The sequence below is a fragment of the Durio zibethinus genome, chromosome 18 (assembly GCF_047325235.1).
Source record: "Durio zibethinus cultivar Kanyao isolate XHJ-2024 chromosome 18, ASM4732523v1, whole genome shotgun sequence".
Classification (NCBI taxonomy): Eukaryota; Viridiplantae; Streptophyta; class Magnoliopsida; order Malvales; family Malvaceae; genus Durio; species Durio zibethinus.
In genome coordinates, this window is record NC_143179.1 from 11,811,102 (window position 1) to 11,830,856 (window position 19,755).

General features: G+C 31.6%; 1 protein-coding gene across 9 annotated transcripts; it reads right to left on the bottom strand.

The window, feature by feature from the left end:
• Positions 1–8,463: 8,463 nt before the first annotated feature.
• On the bottom strand, positions 8,464–18,438 carry LOC111299594 (paired amphipathic helix protein Sin3-like 2). 9 transcript variants are annotated; one of them, XM_022894871.2, is made up of 24 exons: positions 18,202–18,438; positions 18,040–18,115; positions 17,311–17,526; positions 17,043–17,223; positions 16,866–16,964; positions 16,582–16,752; positions 16,220–16,490; positions 15,436–15,572; positions 15,210–15,285; positions 13,669–13,698; positions 13,382–13,575; positions 13,140–13,294; positions 12,787–12,914; positions 12,433–12,687; positions 11,423–12,064; positions 11,190–11,278; positions 10,349–10,975; positions 10,156–10,256; positions 9,932–10,070; positions 9,700–9,852; positions 9,388–9,551; positions 9,076–9,187; positions 8,869–8,955; positions 8,464–8,697 (listed from the first exon to the last, which is right to left on the bottom strand). In XM_022894871.2, the coding sequence occupies exons 2-24, from the start codon at positions 18,111–18,113 to the stop codon at positions 8,626–8,628; spliced, it is 4,173 nt and encodes a 1,390-aa protein (XP_022750606.1). In that variant the 5' UTR covers positions 18,114–18,115; positions 18,202–18,438; the 3' UTR covers positions 8,464–8,625. The 9 variants fall into 9 exon arrangements, with proteins under 9 accessions (XP_022750606.1, XP_022750609.1, XP_022750608.1 ...); XM_022894874.2 differs by having other exon boundaries at positions 8,464–8,726; XM_022894873.2 differs by having other exon boundaries at positions 8,793–8,955; positions 18,202–18,411.
• Between the last annotated feature and the right edge of the window lie 1,317 nt (positions 18,439–19,755).

Here is a 19,755-nt window from a genome sequence, read left to right on the forward strand (position 1 = left end):
GCTTACATTTATTGCTAGCTTCTTCTTGTAATAGACACATTTTTTTTTAGAACCATCAGCAAGAGTGACTTCTTTGAACTCTAACCAAACAATAGTTGTCTTTTGCTTCTTTTTTGTATTACCTTCTTCACACTCTTCAAGGTCAGCATCATCACATTCTCTATCATTGGCATCGGTGACTAGTGTTTTATCTGTATTACCATCAGTGGCATTTAAAGCTTCATTCATTAAATTATTACCATCATCTGACATAATTTGGCTAGCAAAAGAATTTGTTATCAGTTGAACTGATATAGAAGAGATATATGGTGTGGTTGATGACATGTTTAGTTCTCTATAACAAAAAAAAAAAGACAAATCAAAATAATAATTCAATTTTGGGATCAAACAATAATGCCAAACAAGTTGTTAGAAATATGTGCAATAAATTCTTTTACGATAAACATGCCAAACAAGTTGTGAGAAACAAGTTATTGGAAGAGTATGAAATTTAGCTGTAAATGATAACCATATATGAGAATTACAATCAATATACATAGTCTTTACCAGATATGACAATTGATCAAAGACTAAAATGCGATGGGGTGGCAATAACTATGTAAATAAATAAAATTTAAATTGATTCTACACATGCAGTAACTAAAACAATTGATCAATTTTTGCTTCTTCATATATCTAGAATGCAAAACTATATAAATAAATAAAATCTAAATTCATTCTTCACATGTAGTAACTAAAATCTCCAACGCCATAACACTTTTTATTAACATATATAAATTTCTAAATGATCAAAATTTTTCATATATAAAACGAAAACATATATATGCTTAAAAAATGAATAAATCTGAGATTAAATTCTAATTAGATAACACCTCTAAACCTTTTTATTATCTCTTGATTATAACTTCTTTTATAATAAAATAAAATAAAATAAAATTTTAGTTGACCAAGATGCTAATAAGACTCTCTGACTATAAAATGCAAAGATGAACCTCCCTATTTAGAGCTAGCTAGGTTGATGTATTTTGTTTTGTTGTAATCAGAATATTTTCTCAAAGTACTTGAAACTATATTGAAGAATTTTCTAACTTTTTTACTTTTTATTATTTTAATTGATTACTACTTCATAGAGTTATCTATATATATATATATTATATAAAGAGTTAATTTGGATTAAATTTTATTCTTTGCGAAAATATACCAATATTGTAGGAATTTTAATAAATTTAAGATTACCTACTTCGATAATAATTTGAATTTTCAAAATCAATTTATTTATACTTACTTTACAAACTCCTAAAATCTATTTCTTATTTTACACTTTAAAGTTTAAATAGATTCTTTAATTTTTTTTATCTAAGGAATAATTATTAACATTGTTCACTAATTTTAACAGTCCTAAATTTTAGGGAAGATTTGGCAAGAAAAAATTTAAAAGAGAGAATTTTTTTACTAGAATAATTAAAATGAATATTTCATATTAATTTTTACAATTATACTTGCCTATTTATTGTTTATATAACATTTACCTCAAGCCTATAGAAATAAGTGTCAGGTCATATTCTAACAAATATAATATACATAAAAAAAAGTGTTCTCATCAAACAGTCCCTAAGAACCCAGTAATGAACTACATCAAAGCTTAAATTATGAATATGATTAAAAAAATAGAGCCAACGACCTTTTTTTTTTTAAATAATATGAACCATCCAAAAGTTTTTCTGCTGATAAAACTTACTATGCAAGTCTTGGCCTAATTTCAATTACTTTCAGACTAGTAATATAGAGACAGCATACAGAAAGTCACGAAGACAGAACAGAGGTAATAGACAGAGGCATGAAGGCAGAACAGAACAAAGACAGTAAAAAAAAGGCATAGCATATAGAAAAGCATGAACAGAACAAAGACAGCAGGCAGAAAGGCATAGCATGCAGAAAGGCATGAAGATAGAACAGAGATAGCACACAAAAAGGCACGAAAGTAGCACACAGACAGCATGCAAAAAGGCACGAAGGTAGCATGCAGTAGCTTGCTCCAACTTTGATTTATCTTGGATTTGAGTTGGCTTTGGTCTAAGTTAGCTTCAAAATATTGAAAGAAAGTGGGACTCAAGAGGAAAGGTGCTGTAAGGGTTTTTCGATAAGATGAGAGAAACAGGGAGAAAGAGGGAAAGAATAAGATAAAATTTTAGGGTTTTTTAGGTTAAGGGTAAAATAGTAATTTTATAAATAAAATGATAAAAAATATATATAATAGAAAAGCTCGATTAGGCTCGCGAGCTATTCGAGCCAGGTATTAATATACTTGAATTCGGATCGTTTGATAAATCGAACTACTCGAGCTCGAGCTCGGCTCGATAATTATCTAATCGAATTCGAGTTTTAATCAAATCGAATCTAAGTAGCTTACGAGTACTAATGTATCATTTACACCTCTAATTCCAATTTGCATGTCAGTCACCATTGCAACGAGTTCATTAATTTCTTACTCAATCAGATTTTTCTTGTTTTTAGAACTAAAACCAATCTTAATTTCAACATTTTAAAATCTACAATCTTTAATCAAATATCCTTTTCCTATTTTTTCACAATGGAAACACATTTTATTCTTGTTAGATTTGGATTTCTTGAATCGATTCTCCTCAACTTTAAAATTGTTTTCAAACTTTCCAGAAGACTTGTGAGCTTTTTTAGAATTTTGTCCACTCATGTAGTTCACATTGGAACCTCAAAGAAAGAGTGCATCTCTTACACAATTTTTCACTTCAATCTGTATATGAGTTTAAAATTCTTCAATAGCGAAAGTAGAAGGAGAAAAGTTTTGACAAAATAGCTTCAACTTAAAATGAATCATGAACCTCAATTTTTAGCTCATTTACTTAGAAACCAGAATTTACAATTTGTGCACTTGATCCATGATTGGTTTGTCATCAATTATTGAAAATTCAAAGTATTTCAAGGCAAAAAACTTGTCAGTACCTTTTTTTTTTGTTCATGTATTTGTGTTCAAGAGCAATCTAGAGAATCTTTTGGCATTTTCATATTTTTGTATAGGTCATATATCAGTTCAAAAATTTTTTATTTTCCTCTCTATTTGATTTTCAGCAACTGATTTATGTTCTTTAAAATTATCAAAAGGTTTATTTTTTGTTCTTATTAGATACACAAAAGTATAACGAGAACTATCATCTATAAATATCATAATGTATAAGTTTTAACAATTCTGTATAGATCTTTCAACTTTAGGAAAATGTTTCTTAACCATTTTTGCTCTGACACAGATTTCACATTTTTAATATCATGACTTTTCTGCTATGTTAGATAACCATGTTTAATCATATGATTCATGTATTGATAATTTAAATATCCTAATCTCTTGCATGCCATAAAAAAAGAAAAATGCTTAACAATACAAAGCAGAAATACTATTTATTTCGTTAATACTTAGTTTGAACATACCATCATTGGAATATTTTTTTTCAATGAATACGCCATTTTCGGACAATGCAACTTTATTAAACTTTAGAAAAATCTCAAAGCCTTTCTTACATAATAGATTTACAGACATAAAAGTTCTTTCTAATCTCAAGAACATGAAAAACATTAAGTAAAGTTAGTTTCTATCCTGAGGCAAATTTAAATTCTACTGTTTCTTTTCCAATCACTTTGGCGGGAACATAATTTCTCATAAGGATGTTTTCTAGTCTCTTGCATTTTTCATAAGTCTTGAACTGCTCTTTGTTGTGTAAACATAAATTATTGTATCGGAATTTAGCTACCAATCAGATGACTTATTCGATGATCATTTCAATTTGTATGTCGGTTACCATTGTAATGAGTTCATTAATTTCCTACTTAACCAGATTTGTCTTGTTTTCAAAATTAGAACCGATCTTAATTCTAAAATTTTAAAATCTGCAATCTTTAATCAAATGTCTTTTTCTTTCTTTCCGCAATGGAAATGCATTTTATTTTTGTTAGATTTGGATTTTTTGAATCCATTATCCTTGACTTTAAAATTATTTTGAATCTTTCTAGAAAACTTGTGAGCTTTTCCAAAATTTTATCCACTCATATAGTTTACATTGGAGCCTCCAAGAAAGAGTGCATCTTTTGCACGATTTTTCCCTTCAATTTGTATGTAAGTCTAGAATTCTTCAATAGCGAAAGTAGAAAGAAAAAAGTTTTGACAAAATGGCTCCAACTTAAAGTGAATCAAGAACCTCAATTTATAGCTCACTTAACTTAGAAACCAGAATTTACAACTCATGCACTGGGTCTATGATTGGTTTGTAATCAGTTATTAAAAATTCAAAGTATTTTAATGCAAGAAACTTATCGGTACCTTTCTTTTTATTCATATATTTGTATTCAAGAGTAGTCCATTGAATCTTTTGGCATTTTTATATTTCTGTCTAGGTCATATAGAGGACCAGATAAGTGAATTCAAAATATAACCTCGACACCCCTATCAGTTTGAAGAATTTTAAGTTTTCTCTCTATTTAATTTTCAATAATTGATTTATGTTCTTTGAATTTATCGAAAGTTTCATCTTTTGTTCTCATTAGGTACATAAAAGTATAACAAGAACTATCATCTACAGATATCAAAACGTATGAGTTTTAATAAGTTTGTGTAGATCATTCAACTTTAAGAAAATGTTTTTTAGCCATTTTTGCTTTGACACAGATTTTACATTTTTAATGTCACGATTTTTTTGCTATGTTATATAACCATGCTTAGTCATATGATTCATGTATTGATAATTTAAATGTCATAATTTCTTGCTCACCATAAAGAAGAAGAATGCCTAACAATACAAAGTAGAAACATTATTTATTTCATCAATACTTGATTTGAACATACCATCATTGGAATATCCTTTTCTAATGAACACACCATTTTCAAATACTACAACTTTATCATACTCTAGTACAATCTCAAAGCCTTTCTTACATAATAGATTTGCAGACACGAAGGTTTTTTGTAATCTCAAGAACATGAAAAATATTAAGTAAAGTTAGTTTCTGTCTTGAGACAAATTTCAATTATGTTGTTCCTTTTTCAATCACTTTGGCAGGAACATGATTTCCTATAAGGACGTTTTTTGATCTCTTATATTCTTTATAAGTCTTGAACTACTTTTTGTTGTTGTAAAGATGAATTGTTGCACCAAAATCTAGCCACCAATTAGATGACTTATTCGAAGATCATTTCAATTTGCATGTCGGTCACCATTGCAATGAGTTCATTAATTTCTTGTTCAACCATATTTGCCTTGTTTTCAGAACTAGAACTAATCCTAATTCTAACATTTTAAAATCTGCAATCTTTAATCAAATATCCTTTTCTTTCTTTCTATAATGGAAACATATTTTATTCCTATTAGATTTGGATTTTTTGAATCCATTCTCTTCATCTTTAAAATTATTTTGAATCTTTCTAAAAGACTTGTGAGCTTTTTCAAAATTTTATCCACTCATGTTGTTCACATTGGAACCTCCAAGAAAGAGTGCATCTCTTGCACAATTTTTTGCTTCAATTTATATGTGAGTCTGAAATTCTTCAATAGCGAAAGTAGAAGGAAAAAGTTTTGACAAAATAGCTCCAACTTGAAGTGAATCAGAAACCTTAATTTCTAGCTCACTTAACTTAGAAACCAAAATTTGTAACTTGTGCACTTGGTCCATAATTGGTTTGCCATCAATTACTGAAAATTCAAAGTATTTCAATGCTAGAAACTTATCAGTACTTTTCTTTTCATTCATGTATTTGTGTTCAAAAACAGTCCAGAGAATCTTTTAGTGTTTTCATATTTCTGTATAAGTCATGTAGACGACCAAATTAGTAAATCCAAAATATAACCTCAACACCCCTATCAGTAGAAGAATTTTGATTTTCCTCTCTGTTTGATTTTCAACAATTGATTATGTTTTTTTATAAAGCTTCATCTTTTGTTCTCATTGGATACACAAAAGTATAATGAGAACTATCATCTACAAATATCATAATGTACGAGTTCTAACAATTTTGTATAGATCTTTCAACTTTAGGAAAAAAGTTTCTTAGCCATTTTTGCTTTGACACAAATTTCATATTTTTAATGTCATAACTTTTTTGCTATGTTATATAACCATGCTTAGTCATATGATTCATGTATTAATAATTTAATTGTCCTAATCTCTTGCACGCCATAAAGAAGAAGAATGCCTAATAATACAAAGTAGAAACACTATTTATATCATTAATACTTTATTTGAACATACCATCATTGGAATATCATTTTTCCAATGAATATTTCATTTTCGAACATTACAACTTTATCAGACTCTAGTACAATCTCAAAGCCTTTCTTACATAATAGATTTACAAATACAAAAGTTTTTTCTAATCTTAGGAACATGAAAAACACTAAGTAAAGTTAGTTTCTATCTTGAGTTTCTATCTTGAGTTTCTGTCCTGAGGTGAATTTCAATTCTGTAGTTCATTTTCCAATCATTTTGGCAGGAACATGATTTTTCATAAGGATGTTTTTTGGTCTCTTGCATTTTTTGTAAGTCTTGAATTGCTCTATGTTGCTACAAACATGAATTGTTACACCGAAATCTAACTACCAATCAGATGACTTATTTGAAAATCTTTCCAATTTGCATTACGATTACTATTGCAACGAGTTCATTAATTTCTTACTCAACCAAATTTGCCTTGTTTTCAGAACTAGAACCAACATTAATTTCAATATTTTTAAATCTTTAATCTTTAATTAAATGTCATTTCCTTTCTTTTTGTAATGGAAATGCATTTTATTCCAGTTAGATTTTGATTTCTTGAATCCATTCTCCTTGACTTTAAAATTGTTTTGAATCTTTCCAGAAGACTTGTTGAGTTTTTTCATAATTTTCTCTACTCATGTAGTTCACATTGGAACTTTTAAGAAAGTGTGCATCTCTTGCACAAATTTTCACTTCAATCTGTATATGAGTTTGTAATTCTTCAATAGTGAAAGTATCTATTGAAAGTAGAACTTTCTTCTTATATCTGTTTCAAGAAAGATGAAGTTTTGACAAAACAGCTCCAACTTGAAGTGAATCAAGAACTTTAATTTCTACCTCAATTAACTTAGAAACCAAAATTTGCAACTTGTACACTTGGTCCAGATTGGTTTGTCATCAATTATTGAAAATTCAAAGTATTTCAAGGCCAAAAACTTATCCGTACCTCTCTTTTTGTTCATGTATTTATGTTCAAGTGCAATCCATATCTCTTTTGACATTTTTCATATTTCTATATAGGTCATATAAGTGATTAGATAATGAATTCAAAATATAACCTCAACACCCTTATTAGTTCGAAGAATTTTAATTTTCTTTTCCTTTTGATTTTCAACAACTGATTTATGTTATTTAAATTTATTAAAAGCTTCGTCATTTATTCTCATTGGATACTTAAAAGCATAACAAGAACTATCATCTACAAATATCATAATATACGAGTTCTAACAATTTTGTATTTTTTTCAACTTTAGGAAAAGTTTGTTAGCTATTTTTGCTTTGACATAGATTTCACATTTAATGTCATAATTTTTTTGATATGTTATATAATCATGCTTAATCATATGAGTCATATATTGATAATTTAAATGTCTTAATCTCTAGCATGCCATAAAGAAGAAGAATGCTTAATAATGTAAAGCAAAAATATTATTTATTTTATTAATACTCAAGGTTAATTTTGTATTTAAAAAGTTTGATCGAGCAAAATTCTTAAGATGTATTTAGAAGCATTCTCTATTTGATTTGGCGCTGGCCATATTGAATGGTGTGAGAAAGTAAACGGGCTCTTAAATTCACCACGTGGATGGTCCAGATTCCACAAATCTCTCACCGTTCAATTAGTCTTGGGGCTAAGTTTAAAATATAGGTCGAGAATGCCACGTATATGGGCCAGGTTTCACATTTCTCTCACCACCCTAACAGGCTCAGGCCTTAAAATGGCCCAAAGATTAGGCCTCATTGCCTCTATATTATCACTTTATAAAGCTTGGACCAAAAAAGCCCCTAGGATCGGACCAGATTACCCGTATATCTATTCACTTTTGCTGGCATAATTTTCGTGGTTATCCATGTCACATCTTTTTTCTGTTAAATCCGAATAAAATTCGAAAATTATTATACATAATTCCATTATATTAAAATAAAATTTATATTTTTTATATTTTTATGAAACCAATTTTTATAAAAATTTTAAAATTTATAAAATTTATATTTCTTATATTTTTATGAAGCCAATTTTGTCAAATGGTTGATAAATAATTCAGGGAGTGAGAGAAAGAGAGGGAACTTTTTCATTTACTTCAACCCCTATTTCAAAATTATTTTCTTTCATTCTCTCTTCTGTTCTTACTCCACTTAGTCCACCGTGAACTAAGATGTGCTCATTGGAAGCAGAAACTGGGAAAAGTGTGGGGAAAATGAAAAATCTAATAAACAGGACAACAATCAAACTTCTTTTCTTCTTCTTTACAAATATCATGCAACCCTATTTACACAATAATGGCTCGGATTCTGCCTAGTACGATCTTCCAATATGCTACATTTCTTCAATATTAGTATGGCCAACTAGCATCAACTAAGAACAGCCAAGAAACATGCCTCCGAATTCAAAAGCCTTTCAGGGTTTGGTTGCACAGAGGGTTTCTACATCAAAAGCATGAGGGTTCAGCCATCTACCACAAAAAACAAAAGTAAATTAAGCGGCTGTGAAGATTTAAAGATTGCAATGCTGTATTCACCTTTTGCGCGTCTGAGAGAAAGAATGCTAAATTATTGATAAGCGGATAAAAATCTATGGAACCGTTGTACTCTTGCCTGATTATTGTATGAAGATCTGCGTTTTGATGTATTTCTTCTTCTCCTACGATAGAAGAAATCTTCGGTGTCCAACACGTAAGAAATCTGTAGTGAAAAAAGACACGGGGCAAACATTACGTACAAAAGTGATTTCTCCTCCATGGTCCATAACAGGTCATGAAAGAAAGGAGAAGATTAAACAAGATGTCAATAACAGCAAGATACCTTGTATGAGTTGCAAGCTATCTTGTTCTCTAAACCATTAACCAGTTCAACACCTTCCATGGCCATGCAAGTAGCAGCAAATTCATCTAGACTCGCATACTTGTTCTTGTTTCTGCAAATATCAGTCAAGAAAAACAGATTAGGCTAGCTATTTAAGGGCATATTTCAAATCTTTCTTTTGCTAAAATCATCAATACTAACACATGAGATGCTGGCGAAACTTAGCACTTAGCTACGTTTTATTATAACACCAGATGAAAATTAATTACAGAACTATGAAACCTGATTAATGCTAATTTTATCAGTTATTACCTGTTTAGAGTAATGCCATGTGGCTCCTTTTTGCCGGGAAAGACTGATAGAAAATCATTGTGCAAAAAAGCCGAAAAATTTGGTTCCATGGAAACAGCAAATGCCTCGGGCTTTTCAATGACATTATCCATCAGCTGAACAGACAAATGAGATGGCAAAGATGACTGCAATAAAGGACCCAAAATAAAAAATTTATACATGTAAACTACATATAAAGAGACAGAAAAATAGTAGGGCATTCATATGCCTTATTCTGTTCCCTTCTGTTATTTTATTTTTTTTTTTTAGAATTGGTAGTAGTAGAGGAATTACACATTTCAATCGATATATATTTTCCTCATGAAGAAGGACACGTGCATTCTCATAATACACTGAATCCACTGTCTTCCCATGTTTCCGGGCCTTTTCATACTCAAACAATTGAAGAAGCTTATTATCCATCTCATCTGTTGCAACAGCTTGAAGCTGCAATGAAATCTATAATTCATAACAGTTTCAGGAAAAATGAAGAAGAAATTATCAAAGACCATCAAAGAAAGCATACCTGCTTAACCAATTTATATATTAACTTGTCCAATGTGAATAACACATATGACTGATTTCCTATTATAGCTCGACATTCATCCTCAAACTTTGCATTATCAGAAGACCCATCAAGCAGACCATACAGTGCACTCATAAATCTGTGACCGCACAGATGAAGTTTTCCAAATTAGACTGCATCAGACCCTTCATATTGTTCAGAACTAAAATTGAAATGCAAATCACCTGGCATATAAATCTGAAGAAGTAGCGTCTTTTGAACTTTTCCACTTTATTTCAGCACCTGTTGAATTTGTTTTCGCTGACAGTATTCTTTCATATAGGATCTAAAGGAAAATCCAAAGATAGAAAAATACTTATTAAATGTAGAAAGGAAAATTAGAAAAAATAACTAAAAGGCATTAGAAATCATACATACTTGATGAAGTCTGAAAAGAACATAGAAATCATCATTTGCATAAAAAACCCAATAACTCTTTCTATCTTCTTCGGGTAAAACTGCAGGCGCATACTTTGCAAGAGGCTTCACAGTAAAAAGAAAACGTTCTGAAAATGACAAGGACGTGCCATCTCCTCCCACAAAATGTGTATCAGTCATCCCTTCAGCTTCACCTTCACTCTCAGCCTTACCATCAACTTCATCATGCTCTACCTCTTCCTCCCCTTCATGCTCTTCATGGGAACATAAATCACCTGCAGACTCACTGCCCGATGCATCATCACCAGCCTCTGAGGCGTTTTCACTATCCTCATCATCAGCATCTGCATCGTTTTCTCCTCCAGCATCCTCACAATGCAACTCCTTTCCATTTCCAGACAGGTACTGTCTGCTTTCAATACCAAGCTTTGCCTTGGGCTCAGCCTTTAGACCAGTATCACCATAGGAAACAAAATTATCCTCCTCAAAATCACCATTAGGTGATAATTCACCTTCTTCTTTTTCAATTTTGGAGGGGCCGGCAGATTCTTGGTGAAATCTACTAGCATTAGAGCCATCTATAGGTAATCCATTTACTAATAAAGCATGTTTTGTTACATCACCACCCTGAAGTACCAAGCAGATTTACATAAGCATAGTACGACTAAAAATAAAAGAGAGAACCCCCTTGCTTTTCCACCTCAACAAGGAGGTGACAAGAATAAGCAAGCAAAGTAATGCCCAAATGCCAAATATTGCTATATCTTACCAAAAGCAACTAGTGATATCAGTTTCAGCCATGCTAAGTAGAAAACAGTAGTCGATATGCATAAACCCATACCTCAGATGAATGTACAAGATCAGCATTAGCTTCAGGTTCATGATCCTCACCAGCAGCAATGCTAGGAGTAGATGCTGCTGCACCACAGCCTTGAAATTCAAACTAATCTCAGTATTGCAACATGATTTTGGAAGGAAAAGAATGATAAGAATAAAAGCAATAAAAAAAGAACTAAGTTAATGAACAACAAAATTATGGGAATCATTGTCATGTAACTTCTTTTGCATACCCACCAGGTGCCCCTTCAAAATTGTTTCTACTGTGATTATTTTCTGCTCCAATAGCAAGGGATCCAATTCCAATTGCAAGTATGTTAATTCCAGGCCTTTTATCAGCTACAAATTTGATCTCTTTCTCCAGCTTCGAATCATCCTTGGAGACATAACTTGAGTGTTCTTCTTTGGCTAAAGTTTCCCCTTTTGTCAAACTATTTCTGCAAGAACTAGCTAGTTCTGGTGAACTGTTCTCATCTCCATCACTAGCAGCTTTTTGTTGCCCAGAATTAACAGTAGCATCAGCTCCAGGACTTCCATCACTTGCAGCAATGCTTGATACAGTGCAGTTTATAGCAGGATTCTGAGCTTTATCGGCGTCATCAGTACCCTCTCTGCCATTAGATCGAGGAGGAACACCCAACATCGGCTCCAAGAAAGTGGTCCAAAGCCTCATGACTTTATTTAACTGTTCTTTGGTTGAGCACATCTCTTCACATGAATAGTTTATAAGTTTATATAGGTCTTCATTTATGTCAACATCCAAATATTCATATTCAAGGTGTGGAGCTAGGGGTTGTCTGTGACCAGCAACACTAGCCACGAGAACATCATCCTCTTTCTGGTCGTTCTCTTTCAACTCCTTGATTTCAGCCACTAAAGCTGCAATTAGAAATAAAGGATCAATGAGACTAGACAAGCAAACTAATAAGAACATAGAAGAGTACAGAAATGAACACCCTATCCTAAAGAGACTACAGAATAGCATGCAACCATACTTTTAGAATCTAACAATCTTGTAGACTCGGTACAGATGGAATTATTCCCTCAATCCTTCAGCTAGATATTGCAACATTGGAAAGTGCATATTAAAGATGTAGTTAAATGGTTTCACCATATGGGTTCTAAATATACTCATAAAGACAAAATATTATAGAACAATTGTTAAGAATCATCCATCAATATTTCAATCAGATTTTGCAATATAGGAAAATGCTGCATATTGCATCTTATATGGAAATTCCACATACATTTTGCACTCAAGTTCTTTGAATCCTGCTGCTTGAAATAGAAGCTGCGGTGGTCAAGTGATTTGTAATGGTTTTTCGAATAAATTTCAGCCCAAACCTTGTTAAAATCTGCACGGCGCTTTGTCCACTCTTCTTGCTTCTGCTTCAGGCGAGTTAAAATGACAGGTAATGCAAGAGCAGGATTTTTAAGTAATATTTCGTTTACATCAAGACCATGGTCACCATATAGTCGCTCAATGCACCTTAAATTTAGAACTGCAGTAAGTGGTTAAGAAGAGGCAAAAAGTTAAAAAGATGAATAATACTTACATAGCAGAGTTACATATAAGCAATAATCTAGTAATAAATACAAACCAGTAAGGTGGTCTTCTACACAAACTGTTGAATCCATATTGATTTTATTTTCATTAATACTGTTTAGCAGGTCCTCAGCACGCTTGGCAGTTGAGCTCACAGATTCTAACAACATATCCAGCTCAAATCTAAGACCATCAAACAAGAAGTCTGTTATGTCTAAAGGGGATAATCAGTGCACATTGATTTTTCATTTGAAAACTCATTCCCACCTCCACATGCAGTACATAAAATTGTAAAGGGAATAACAGAATAATCAAATTACAAAAGAGACAAATAAAAACAACTACTATGTTGATTGCACAAAAAGAAAATAGTACTGGGAGAAATATAGGAAGACCAGCAAATTTTACCTATCATCCTCACATCTGAACAAACTTTCTTCATACTGATTTCTGCGCATGTGCTTAAAAGAATAATCCTCACTTCCTGAGGTCACAGATACCCAATGATCATTCAGCACTTGAGCACCAAGCTCTGATCTCTGACTTGCTGAATGTATTGGGTACTGAGAGACACAAACACAAAAGAACATCAACATAGTACCATATCGTGCATAATTTGCAAGTGAAAAAAAATGACCAAAAGTTTATACATCATCAGGCAGAAGACGATAGCTTGGTGTACAACGCTGGCGGTTAGAAAGGTCAAGCTCTTGTATGGATTTTGCCATATACTTCTCCCTGCATCTCTCCTTTTCCTTAGCTCCCTCCATTTCACGTTTCTGCTCTCTATCTTTATCCTCTAACTTCAATGGCCTAGATTTATGTCCATCACCACTAAGTGACTCTGCAATCAAGAGGTATACGTTGTTGCAATTTACAGAAAAATAAGAAAATCTATAACAGAATGATAAAGATAAGGAGGCTAATGCTTACGTACTTTTACTAATAACACCAGCCAGGAGACCATCTACAGGAGACATTTTGATTAGAAACAGCCATAAGGATAACTAATCAAAATAACTGTGGGAAAACATTTAGTAACAGCTGGTTGTAATCCGTGTAGCTGATTGTAATCTGTATATATTTGTATCCCTAAAATTGAGAACTTGTATCTTTAGAATTAAGGACTAAATATCAAGATAGACAATCCCTTAATTATAGGGATCAGATTTAGGAATATTTAGTTTCCTAGTTTACACTCTGGTTAGCTGTATTTAAACCTATGGTGTTTGTATAATTCAATAGACAAGCTTTTCTATATGCTCTCAGTTTTTCCACATGGTATCAAAGAATTTGAGATAAAAGAGCTAGGGAGACTGATGTACTTCCTAGGAAATGAAGTAGCTCACTCACGGCATGGTGTTTTCATGTCACAACAGAAATATGTGATGGATCTTTTAAAGGAAAGTGGGAAGCTCGCATGTAAACCTGCAAGTACCCCTATAGATCCTAATCATAAACTTGGAGAAGCTAATGAAGATGGTGTTGTAGATAGAGAGATGTATTAGAGATTAGTTGGAAGACTTATTTACCTATCACATACTAGACCTGACATAGCATATGCTATGAGTGTGATAAGTCAATTTATGCATAGTCCTAAAAAAGTGCACCTATAGGTTGTCTATCGTGCTCTACACTATTTGAAGGCTAAACCTGAGAGAGGTATCTTGTTCAAAAAAAAATTCGAGGCTAGTACTAGAGGCATATACAGATGCTGATTATGCGGGTTTGGTAACTGATAGAAGATCTACCTCAAGCTACTGTACTTTTCTATGTGGTAATCTTGTAACTTGGAGGAGTAAAAAAAAGAATGTAGTGGCAAGATCAAGTGCTGAAGCAGAGTTTAGAGCAATAACTCAAGGAATTTGTGAACTGCTATAGTTAAAGATTATCCTAGAAGACTTGAAAATCAAATGGGATGGACCAATGAGACTTTGTTGTGACAACAAGTCAGTAAGAAGCATTGCACACAATCTTGTGCAACATGACAAAACAAAACACATTGAAGTAGACCGGCACTTCATAAAAGAGAAACTAGACAATGGGTTGATTTGCACACCATATGTATCAACCAAGGGTTAATTTGCAGATGTGTTGACTAAAGGTCTCAGCAATGCAACATTTCAGGAAATTATTTCCAAGCTGGGAATGAAAAACACCTATTCACCAACTTGAGGGGGAGTGTGGGAAAACATTTAGTTACAGTTGGTTGTAATCTGTGTAGCTGATTGTAATCTGTATATATTTGTATCCCTAAAATTGAGAACTTGTATCTCAAAAATTAAGGACAGAATATCAGGATAGACGATCCCTTAATTATAGGGATTAGATTTAGGAATATTTAGTTTCCTAGTTTACCCTCTTGTTAGCTGTATTTAAACCTATGGTGTTTATATAATTCAATAGACAAGCTTTTCTATATACACTCAGGTTTTCCACAATAACACAACTCAAAAATGACACTTCTTCAGCAGTTACCAGTATTCTCACAACGCTCCAAGAACTGATTGAACTCATTCATAAGATCTGGATACTTGCCAAGTAAATCAGTCACCTGAAATAGGCAGAAAGTAAGGTAACATATAATTAAACTACCAGCAGGTAGAAGGTGAAACATATCCTTCTTGATAATTTTACAAAGATAAAGTAGATTGAATGATTGAAAAGTTAAAAAGATAACTGCTAGAGATGGTGTACAACATACCAAATTTTGCAAATCATTTCTTCTGATTATTCCATTGCTATAAATATTAAGACATTTTAAGAATGCCTGGTAGTCATCTGAGTTGCATAGCCTCTCCTTAACTTTCTCACAGAATACAAATCCTTGGTTGCACATGCCTGAGATTTGAATAGAAAAAGCTAAAAGTTAAAAGGCCAATATATGAAGAACAATAAAATGTGCATGAACCCCAATCTCATTACAAGCAAGGCAAAATATTTCAAAACTTCAAAAGACTGGCTGAAAAGACTCATTAACAATCATTTGGGAAAACAAAATCAAAGGACTACCAAAAATTTTTCCCTCATGTTCACAAATAGGTGGCATTTCCCAACATTATGATAACACCCCAGCAGAGCACTTAAAAATATAAGAGCTGAGTTTGCTATTAACGTCAAGATGCAAACTAATGATAGACTAGCTAACCTAGTATTGTTTTTCCCAGCCAAGATTGCTTCAAAATCATAGGCAACATATATCATATGCCTACACAGCTTCCTTAGCACCACTGAAAATTGGAACCACTGTAATAAACATACCTCATTCCCACCAATAAACCACACTAATAATTGATGGAGAGAAGCATCCAGAAGAATATATTAAGACTACTTTATTAGCAATATATAGCACAAGAACAACAAAAATGTCACCCTAGACACCATAAAGAAAACTATATAACTATAATATGTTAAAAAAAGTGATACCACGCATATCATAAACAAATAAAAGCTGTCCAAAATGCTGCCATAAAGGTTGACGAACTCACTTTTTAAAGTATCCTTGCCATCATAAGCAAATCCATCGCTCTTCCTTCCAGATCTCTTTTTGTCAGGAAAACGCTGCAAGTTAAAATCCCTATCATTGTCATGCTCAGGATCATCCAGATCATGAGTTCTCTGATCCCTATTGTCCTTTTCCAAGCGCTTTCTCTGCTCCTTTTGCATTTTCATCATAGCTTTGTTGTCATCCAGTTCAGGATGATCAACGCTGAGATCCCGATCCGCATGGGAAGTAATAATCCTATCCCTCCGTCGTTGCTAAAAAAAGGATGATCATTATTTTATATCACAAACACATAAAAAATAGAAAGTAACAAGAAATAAAAATTAAAAGAAAAAGAACAGTTACCTTGTCCATTTGTATGTGCCGCAAGGTGGGTGTAGCAGAGCTTCTCTCATTATAACGCTGAGTTGAATTTTGACCATATGGAACTTGTGTCAAAGGCGCTGCTGAAGAATCTGGTAAAAACCTAGTGAACTCTTCCAGCAGATCTAGATGGTCCTCAAAGAGAGAAGAAACCTGAATGCCATGAAACAAAAAATGGGTAATGTTATCTGAAAATAAAGTTTCCAACAGATTAAGATTTCCAAAGAGCAAAAAAGACAGGCATTGACCAAAAAAAAACATAATACCTCACTGTAGACCTCATTTATGTCCTTGTGCTCCTTCCGGTACATATTCAAGATATCCAAGAATGATTTATAAACATGCTCATCACTTTGGAAACGTTTCTGCATAGCAAAATTGATAAATTAGATGGCTAAACATGAACATTCCTAAAGCATATGATTACGGCACAATGATTTCACCTTTATTTTGTTTACAAAACTGATTGCTTCTTCAAATTCAACAGTCTTTTTTGGAGGAGCCTCATCCTCATCAAGGGTTATTTCATATCCCTTTGGCAGGAAGGTATTAAATCCATAAATCAAGTTGTTATGCCCTTTAAATAATTCCTTCACTCGAGCAATGACACCAACTGTGTCAGTCCTGCAGAAGAAAGATGAATTGAACATTTAGGAATTTAAAGCAACAACCTATTGTTCATTGACAAAAATACATTTGAAAAGAGGATACCTTTGAGCCTTGAAATCCTTCATGACTTCAAGGAACATGTCATACTTCTCCTTTTGATCCTGAAACATCTCCTTGACTTCCTTTAGATACGTTAAGGCATCATTTGTAGTCAGTTTCTGTGACATACCTCCCCCTCCTACACCTACCCCTTCCATTCCTCCACCTCCGCCTCCGCCTCCGCCTCCACCTCCAGCCGGCATTTGGTTTTGCCCATAGCTTCATAGGTAGAAAATAATAAAAAATTCAGAACCATAACTATTTTCCAAACACTAATCAAAAACTTTAAAATTTGGAGCTAAACCTATTTACTTTCAACAGATGATTACTCTTAAAAAGAACCTAAAGTTTCCATTAAATTAGAAGCAAAATTTACTACATATTACAAAACCAAGTGATAAATCCTACTTAAGAGTAACGATCCCACAATCATAAAAACCAACATGATTCAAGCAAAACATAGCAACTCAAAAACATAAACAAATCACTCAATTCAAGTGGTAAACAATACAAACCCATATGCAAATTCAACAAAATTCCCTGTCAAACCTCACCAAACAAAACCATTAAAGCTGACAACAATAACCATCCAGTAATCAAAACAAAAACAACCCAGATTACCAAATAAGCCAAACTTTCATCTAAAACAACAACAACAGAAACCCTCAAACAAAAAGCAAGCAAGTTTAAACAGATTATAAAACAGAGGAAAGAAAAAGAATAACAACTTACGATTCAGCCCTTGAAGAACCAAATGGACGTTTATATTGAGAACCAGAATATATATCATCCCTTATTCGCTTCATCCCTGTAAAACAAAAAAGTGAAAATTTTCTTACATCTTTGAAGAAATAAAAAGAAACCCATTTTAAGAATTGGGTTAAAGAAACTTACTTTCTTCTGTAACAGATCTTACAGGAGGGAAGGACAAAGAAACAAAAGCAGTTGCTTCTTTTATCTTTGTGTTTTTTTTTTTTTTTTTAGATTCGGTTGTGTATAAGAAAGGAGATTGAAGAGGCAGAATACGAAGAGCTAATAGAAAGAAAACTTGGTACGTAGGGAGAGTCAAAATCTGAATGAGAAAAAATTTTAAGATGTTTTTCCAAAACTGGTGATGGTAATAGCGAGAGATGGCTTACGTTTGGTTTTTTTTAATGAACTGTGTTCTAAATATGAATTTTAACAAAAGATCAAGTTTTTTAAAAATATATATAGTAAATATTGAAATTATATTTTTAAAATTTTAAAATTTTATAAAATTTATGTTTTTAAGATAAAAATACAGTAGGTGTTGAAGTTATATTTTTAAAATTTTAAAATTTTAATAAAAATTATGTTTTTAAGATAAAAAAATATAATAAATGTTGAAATTATATTTTTAAAATTATAAAATTTTAACAAAAATTATATTTTTAAAATTATAAATGTAATCTTTATTATTATTCATAACAAAATTAAAATAAAATATAAAATATTTTTACCTAATATTATTACATATAAAATTTATTTCAATATTTAACCTTAAAAGCCCTAAAGAAAAGTTAACCATCCTTTCAACCTCTAAGTTGGTTGATCCATTTTATTTTTTTTTTTGTAGAGACAATCAATTTAAGGATAATAATTAGAATTATAAAATTATCATTATTGAATATATAAAAAAAATATTTCAAAATTCTTTGACTTCAACAAAAATGATATGTTATTTATGTATACATGTTGTAAATGTTATATATTATTCACATATCATACCAATAATATAATAAAAAATATTATTTGATAATTTTATATTTCTCTAAATTAAACATAAAAATTTTATACTTTTTAAGTTAATAAAATTCATGAATCACACATTTCTCTTCAATATCACTTTCAACCAAAATCATTTTTCTTTATAAAATCTAAGAACTCAAAAATCAAACATCCCCTTTGAATTTTGTGTGTTTTTTCTTTGTTTTTGTAGTTTCTTATTGAGTTGGCTTTTTTTAGTTTCAAATTCAATTAAAGACCAATAAGATTTTTTTTGTGTGTGTTTTTAGATTGATTTTAAAACTTAGATGATGATTTTGATGAATTAGGGTTTAATAATAAGTTGATTTCATGCAATCTTAAAGTTTTTTTTTTTTTTTTGTGTGTGCGAAGATTTATCTTCATAATTACGTGTTCTTGCTATTTTATATTATCTTAACTAATTTATATTATTTTAATTAATATACCCTTATAAGTTTATACATTGAAGATATAATGTTTCTCAAACTTATTTATGTAATTATATTATAATTATTTTTCTGTAGTATATGATATTTGAGTTTTAATTATATATTCATTGATTTTTTTTTTTGAGGTGTTGATAATAAACATGATTTTTTGCATGCAACAAAGATTTTGAGAAAATTTGGTTGGATGCTATAAGTTGCTCATGCCTTTTTTTTTTTTTTTTTTTTAACTTTA

Excerpts from the sequence above, each read along its gene's own strand:
- LOC111299594 (XM_022894871.2), bottom strand. The coding sequence starts at position 18,113 with ATGAAGCGAATAAGGGATGATATATATTCTGGTTCTCAATATAAACGT. Across the intron at positions 12,688-12,786 it reads TGTAGAAGACCACCTTACTG|TTCTAAATTTAAGGTGCATT; the intron begins GTTTGTATTTAT and ends CACTTACTGCAG. Across the intron at positions 9,552-9,699 it reads ATATATATCGATTGAAATGT|TCATCTTTGCCATCTCATTT; the intron begins GTAATTCCTCTA and ends CCTTTATTGCAG.